We start from the raw sequence: 7,680 nt of genomic DNA, 5'->3' as shown, positions 1-7,680 counted from the left end.
GATGGAGAGCTGGACTCGGAATCCTCCGGAGAGGACTCTCTTTCAGAGAAAGGGGCGGCAGCCCCTAAAAGTCCTTATAAACTCCTGCAGAGATTAGGCAAGGAGAAGTAAAGGCTGAAGGACTCTGAATTGTGCCTTTATAAAATGTTGAAATGAGATGCTCTGGGGTATTTCTGTATGACAGTTAAACGTTAAACTTAAACGTGGGAAAGTTAATGATATTTGACTCAGTTGATAGCAAAATTAATGAGATTAAGACTAAATGTTTGTTTAAGCTGGTGAGGGGACCTCCTCTCTTGGGTTTTTAGTTAGTAGTGGGTATCTTTCTTTATCCCCTAATTGTAGTCCCCTTTCCTATTTTCTGTTGTAGTTTGTAGTGTTAATAAAAATACAATAAAAAATCCCCTCCGGGGGCATAAAAAAAAGATATGTTAAATTGAGGGGGAAGTGAATTGCCCAGTCAGTGAGCTTCCGGGCCAAGCTGGATCCAGCCATGCCATCTCCACTGCAGCCCTCTGGCTCCCTAATTGCTTCAGAAATGCTCAGTGGCCTCAGCCTGGATATCCTGTGCTTGGAGTAGCAAGCACTGGTTGCATTCACAGTCTGCTGTCAGCTACTTCCTGTAGAAGTCATCTATCAAGGACCTTTCTGTTCTTGAACTCTCATAGACCTGATCACGAAGCACCCCCCACTATTGAATACCACTCCATCTCTGAGCAGTAGGCCTTTCTGTTGAGGATTCTTAGCTCCGTCTTCTTCAGAGCTGCTGTGTTCTGCTTAGTCAGAAGAAGGCAGGTTACTTGGGGATGAGAAAAAAGAAGAGGGTTTTTCTTTAAAAAACTGGCACTTTTTATGCTTGCAGTTTCAGCACGTTCAGAATAGTATGATGAGGAGCTCCGCTGTCGAAAGGATCGAGCCAAGGTATGTCGATGAAATTTTCTATTCCTTCTGTCCTTCAGTTGCGTGATCTATTAGTAAACACTGCACAGACGATGACGCAGAGTGGCCCATGGGTACATACTCATTTGCGGTCTTTTCAGAAGAGGGTCCTTTCCTGGGAGGGAACAGTGCAGTCTTGTACTTCGCTGTCCAGCACAATCCCTGGCGGTGCCAGCCAGGGGAAAGCAGGAAGTTTTTTCCTTACAAAATTGTGGGAAAGGTGTGCCTCAGAAGATGAGCCTGGTGCTGGAAAGTGCCATCAGGTCACAGCCAACTTAGGGCAACCCCATAGGGTTTTCAAGGCAAGAGACCAACGGAGATGGTTTGGCGATGCCTGTCTCTGTGTAGCAACCCTGGACTTCCTTGGTGGCCTCCCATTCAAGCAGTTAGCAGGGCCTGCTTAGCTTCCAAGAGATGACAAGATCAGACTAGCATGGGCCATCCAGGTCAGGGGAGATGAGCTTTACTACCTGTAAATCTGGAATACTTATTGATAGATTGAAGCTTGTTTTGCCAGCAGTTGACTTGCAGAGGCTGAGAATACTTGAGAATCATTGTAGATACCTCACTCAACACTGGCATGAGTCCAGTTCTCTTCCCTTAACAATGTGCTTCTGTGGCAGGCGTTCTGTATATTCCTGGCACTCTTAGAAGAAAACCACAGCCAAAGGGGTGGAGTGGGGAATGGTGAGAGCAGAGCCTGGGAACAGACTTTTGAACATGCCGTAGCCTGTTGCAAATTTTAAAATCTGACTCTGCAGACATGAGGTTTAGGAATGTCATTTGTCGTTGAGAACTTAAAAAGTCTTAGGATTCTTATAAGTGGCCCAGAAGCTTTGTGGAGGCTTTATTTTGCCACCCAATTTGTTCAGAAATGTTCCCAGTACCTGGCTGTTCTGTGAATCCTTGCTTTGCTTCTTGCAGAGAACTCGACCCAATTTTAACCGAGGTCACCCTGATGAATGCTCGAAGTGAATTGTACCTCAGGTTCATTAAGAGGCGCATCGTCTCTGATTTTGAAGTGGGGGATTCCATGGCCTCGGAGGAGGTAAAACAAGGTAAAAACCTCAGTTGTTTGCTGCAAGTAGAGAACTCGGTGTCCCTTTAAATGGATTGACACAGGGGGCACCAGTGCCTGTGGGTGGCATAGTGGCACCAACACCTTTCCTGGCACTCGCCAAGTGTTTTTAGGTGGAGCCAGGTGGGGCTCCTTCCCAGCAGGGCTTCTGGCAGGCTATTGAAGGTAAGATTGCTATGTTGTCGAAGGCTTTCACGGCCGGAGTTCATTAGCTGTTGCAGATTTTTCGGGTTGCCTGGCCGTGGTCTTGGCATTGTAGGACCTGACATTTCGCCAGTAGCTGTGACTGGCATCCTCAGAGGTATAACACAGAAAGATGGAGTATAACACAGAGGTATAACACAGAAAGATAAGATTGGCTATTCGGATTAAAATAACATTGTTTCAGTGGCAGCTGCCACCACAGTGGCACAAGGACCTTCACTGTGCAACTGAAGGTAAGCTGTACGTAAGCAAGAAAATATTTTTCAACAGTACGTTCATTTAAAAAGGCTTCCCATTAAACAGATTCTGGCAGAATCCTTGAAGAGTTACTATTAGAGTTATGCATAACCCTATTCCCTGACAATTTGTGGTTGGCTCCGTCTTTTGTGGCAGCCATTTTGTGGGTTGTGCCCGCCACCCTTTGTTATCTTTCCAAAGGTGCCCATGGACTGAAAAAGGCTGGAAATCTCTGTTCTAGAAGCTTCTACAAGTTTCTAATACTCTCCGTAATGAGGAGTGACCTTCTCAGATGAGGTGAAAATTCTAACATGAAATGGTGAGGGGGAGGTGGATAAGCGTTGGTTGGGTATGGTTTGGGATATCTTTTGGTATCTCTTCATTGATGCACACCCTACTTGTAGCAGTTGTGAAGAATAACACCAGTATCTGCCTGGGGAGAAAGAAAGCACTGTCCCCAAGGTGGACCTGAAACTTTGGTTGACTTTGCATTGTGAGCTGAGATTTTGCAACGTTACAATGAGTGCAGGTTTTAAACAGTAAGCTCATATATTAAAAAGAGAGATAGTAGAAAATATGCAAGACTGGGGCTATTGCAGACTTACTTTTGTGAACTTCCAGAAAAAAATCAAGTCCTTTGTGTGTAGTCCACATTTCATTTAGTGCTTTTCTCTGTTCACATTGAAGATCCCTTTTGGGGTCAGGTCAGTTTCTGAGATGACCAATAGCACAGATCAATAGCCTTTGATTTTGAGTTTTCCATGATTGGTCACCCTCCCACCTGTTCTTTCGTAGCCTGCTTCCCACCCAATACTGAAATGTGCTGCTGATTACAGAACAGCTAAGTTGGATTCGGAGTATCAGAAGGGCCCATATGGGTCGCGTGATGACTGATGATGCCATTTCTTAATCCGTGCCTGGCTTCTCCATTATATTCCACAGAGCATCAGAAGTGCCTGGACAAACTGCTCAACAACTGCTTATTGAGCCGCACCATGCAGGAGCTGATTGGCTACTATATCACCATGGAAGAGTACTTCATGAGAGAGACAGTCAACAAGGTGGGGGTGGATATCTGCTCGGAGTAGCCGCCTTCTCCGTCTGCAGCATGGGAAATCACCTTGAGTTGCATTCAGCCTTTCTAGGCATTAGAGAGATGCCAAGGAATGGGTTGGGCATTCTGAGTGTTGCCACATCTCTGAAGGTTCCTGTGGAAAGAGACATTGGGAACAGTGCTTTGACTCCCTGATATTTGGGGGCTTGGTGGGCTTTTCACTGGGGTTCTGCAGCAGTGGGAAAGTTAGAGAAAACTTACAGCTGTGGGGGGACGTCTTAGAGTTTCCCTCCATGGCCAATACGTTCCCTTTTCCTGGAGAACATCAACGCTTGCGGAAGGAAGAGGGTGGGCTTTGAGCAAGGCTTTCTGTCAGGTGCTGCATGAACATTTGGCTCTCAGAAGCCAAGGATGTGTCCATGGTGTGTCATTGCTGGGTTCTGGCTTCTCTCCCAGGCTGTGGCTATGGACACGTGTGAGAAGGGCCAGCTGACCTCCAGCATGGTGGATGATGTCTTCTATATCGTGAAGAAATGCATCGGGAGAGCCCTCTCCAGCTCCAGCATTGACTGCCTCTGTGCCATGATCAACCATTCCATCACTGAGCTGGAGTCGGACTTCGGGTGTGTGAAGTGGGAGGGGACAGGGAGAGGCAAGTGATGGGGGCAGCAGCAGCCACCTTTCCGGCAACATGGCTTTTCTGGCATCCCAGCTTAGCCTGGGCAAAAAAGGAGAAAACTTTGTCCCTTTTGGACAAAGACTCCCGACCCCAGATAACTAGCATTAAGTGAAGTTTGCTTCAGCAGACAACAGCCATTATGATTACCTCTTGTCTTGGTGGTCCCTACCTCATGAGGCTTTTGTGAGGGTAAAACGTAGGAGGGAGGAACCACATGTGCTACTCTGAGCTCCATAGAGGAAGGACAGAATAAAATTAGAATAGATCAGTCATATTCACTCTGTGGCTGATGGAGATCTACGACTACCGTTACCATCAACCAAAAGATCCACATTCACTTCAATCCCTGGCATGAGGCCTGCACCTCAGGGAGGCATACAGTTTACCAGTTATACAGTTCATCTGGCAATGGCTGTTGCATGGTGGGAACCATTTGCCTTGCCTAATGGGCAAGGGCTTTGCTTACTTCCTGGAAACATGGGTGGGTGTCACATTGGGGGACAGTGGCCATCAGAGCCACATATGGATCCCAAGCCACTGATTATTACTATAGTAGATCATCTATTTTTTTCTCTCCCTGCCCTTGTCTAATGGCTGGAGATTATTGCCATAGTCCACTTGCCTTTCCTCACGTCATCTGTTCCACATCATCCTAACAAGAGAGGGTGACTCTCTCATGGAACCTTGTCCCCGGTGGCATCCTCTGTCTTTCTCAGGGAGGTCCTGTGCAACAAACTGAAGATGGGCTTCCCAGCCACCACCTTCCAGGACTTTCAGAGGGGCGTGACCAGCGCCGTGAGCCTCATGCACAGCAGCCTTCAGCAGGGCAAGTTCGACACCAAAGGCATTGAAAGCACAGATGAGGCCAAACAGTCCTTTCTGGTAGGCATGCCAGTCCTATATGTTTTTTCACAGGGTGGGGGAAAGGGGGGCGAAATGGGAGCAAGGACTCATTGGCCAGGATCTGTGATGTCAGGATGATAAGAATGGGGGTTGGCCCGGGGACTGGCTCCAGCCAGAGCGGGTTGAGGCCTTTGGAAGTGGGAGGCCAAAAGAGCTGCCTCTCCTTCACTTGGGGCATGGCAGGTTTTTAACTGGTCTCAGTCATAATGGCTGACCTTTTCTCTGCTGCAACAAAATCTGCCGTGGGCTGCAGTTATTTTCAGCATAGTGGAGGGATCAGCTTCATCGCCACCTCTGGGGAAGAATGAAGTGAGGCAGCTGCTGGTACGAGTTCCCTTTTCTGCCCTCAGGATTCCCTCCCGTGCAGTCTCCTTGCAAATGCTAACACACACACACACACACCATTCTGCCAGCGCACCTCCCACTGCACTTCTTCCCCAGGCGAATGCCTTTATTGCCACTCCACTCTCTTCCAGCAAGCAACATCTGCTTGAGAAGCCTGCAGTGGGTCTCCTGGGCCCCAGCTTGCTAGTGGCCAGTCTGAGGAGGAGGTTTATATCTTGGAAATCTGCATTCTTCACTTCCGCCCTGGTGCTGCTTGCAGGGTGGACGTTACAAATCTTCCATGGATGAAAAACGACCCATTTTGATGTTCTCTCTCTTGTCTTTTAAAAGGTGACATTAAACAACCTGGAAGTGTGCAGTGAAAACATCATGACTCTAAAGAAGACCCTGGAGGTGCAGTACCATTATGCCTTCCTGCACCAGTGGCCACTTTTCAGATTACTGTTTCCACTCTAGTTTTACGTGGGCTGTTTGCTTGTTTGACTTATAGCCACCTACCTGCTAAAAGAGGCACTGATATTCCTCAGTCCCAGTTAGGAACGCTGTTTTGTTTTCTTAAATTTTGAATCTGGCCCAAATGCCTAGCATGAGAATCAGCGCTACTACCAAAGGCCAATAAAATGGGGCAGTAGGGAGTCTGTTCAAATATGTATAACTAGCAGTAAAGCCCATTGTGAAAGCAATACAACGAGATCTAGAAAGAGGCTCTGGGGGAGTGCTCTGGCTTTGGGCAAACAGTGTCAATTTGCTGTGGTGACCTCAGCAGGGTATAATGACAGAGTCCACTGTTTTCTCCAGAGGAACTGATCTCTGCTACCTGAAGAGCAGTTGTAATTGTGAGTGATCTGTAGCCCTCACCTGGAGATTGGCAGCAATTGTTACCCAGGACAAAATGGCTGGTTTGGAGGGTGTAGTCTATGGCATTCTACCTGTCTGAGGTCCCACCCCTCTGCAAACCCCACCCTCTCCAGACTCCACCCCTCAAATCCCCAGGAATTTGTCAGCATGTAGTTGGCAACCCCATCTCCTTCCCAGCTAACCATCAACCTACCATTATCTGCCCCTTTGACTTCAGCTGACTTCTGCCCTCCCTTCTGCAGAGCAGTTGTAATTCTGAGTGCTCTCCAGCCCTCACCTGAAGATTGGCAACAATGGTTCCCTATGTGGGACTGACTGGTTTGGAGGGTGGAGTCTATGGCAGTGTACCTATCTGAGGTCCCACCCCTCCTCAAACCTCACCCTCTTCAGGCTCCATCCCTCAAATCTCCAGGAATTTCCCATCTGGAGTTGGCAACCCTATCAGGACTGGCCCCAATGTGTTTTCTCCCAAAGGCCAAAGTAGGTGACAGGACCAAGCTTAGTTGCCTACCAACAGGCATTGAGGGGAATGTAGGGTTGCCAGCTCTAAGGAGGGAAATACCTGGAGTTTTGGGGGGTGGATTCTGTAGTGGGCAGCATTGGGCGGGGTGGGGGGGCGGAAGGACTCAGCAGGTATAATGTCATAGGGTCTACCCTCCAAAGCAGCCATTTTCTCCAGGGGAAACTGATCTCTGTCATCTGGAAATCAATTGTAGCAGTGGGAGATCTCCAGGTCCCACCTGGAGTTTGGCAACCCTAGGGGAAAGTGTGCTGCACAGCAGGGGGTTGAAGAGAATGGTTTGATGGGTGCTGGGCCAAGATTGGCAACAATAGTTCCCCAGGAGCAAATAGCTGGGTTGGAGGGTGGAGTCTATGGCACTGTAACCTGTCTGAGGTCCCCATCTCCCCAGGCAGCTTTTAAAATATGATCCTGGGACCTACACACCACCAGACATTCCAACTGCCTTGCGGGGGGGGGAGTATGAGGTGTGGAATGGAGTGAAGTCCAATCAGCTTCCATATCCAAAAGACCTTGAAGGTTCCATATGCAACTGACATTCCAACTGCCTTGCGGGGAGGGGGGTGAGTTTGAGGTGTGGAATGCAGTGAAGTCCAATCAGCTTCCATATGCAAAAGACCTTGAAACACTGGGCGGGACTGCACAAAGCAGCCAGTCAACCCAGCCAGCGTCTTCTGACTGACAGTTCAAGCGTCCATACACTAAAGGAGTGCATTTTAGAACTTTGGCACCCACTACTCAATTATACATAAGGAGAGATATGTATTTTAAAAATTCACATCCCTACCCCACATTCATCTTTTTTTAGTGGATAAAGCCTTTATGTCCCCTTTTCCCTGAGGATTCAAGCTGGCTAATATATG

At 48.1% G+C, this 7,680-nt stretch overlaps 1 protein-coding gene across 1 annotated transcript in view; it reads left to right on the top strand.

Moving 5' to 3' along the window:
* The window catches only part of COG4 (component of oligomeric golgi complex 4), a 30,840-nt gene that overhangs the window by 16,100 nt on the left and 7,060 nt on the right, over window positions 1–7,680 (top strand). The window contains exons 8-13 of the mRNA XM_015419813.1: window positions 863–921; window positions 1,864–1,997; window positions 3,401–3,519; window positions 3,969–4,135; window positions 4,908–5,073; window positions 5,770–5,832. Of these exons, the coding sequence (XP_015275299.1) occupies window positions 863–921; window positions 1,864–1,997; window positions 3,401–3,519; window positions 3,969–4,135; window positions 4,908–5,073; window positions 5,770–5,832 (708 nt within the window). The remainder of the gene's footprint in view (window positions 1–862; window positions 922–1,863; window positions 1,998–3,400; window positions 3,520–3,968; window positions 4,136–4,907; window positions 5,074–5,769; window positions 5,833–7,680) is intronic.

This window comes from Gekko japonicus, unplaced genomic scaffold (assembly GCF_001447785.1).
Source record: "Gekko japonicus isolate JY-2015 unplaced genomic scaffold, Gekko_japonicus_V1.1 scaffold2543, whole genome shotgun sequence".
In the NCBI taxonomy this organism is placed as follows: domain Eukaryota; kingdom Metazoa; phylum Chordata; class Lepidosauria; order Squamata; family Gekkonidae; genus Gekko; species Gekko japonicus.
The sequence above is the reverse complement of the archived record's forward strand: the minus strand, read 5'-3'. Positions and strand labels throughout refer to the sequence as shown.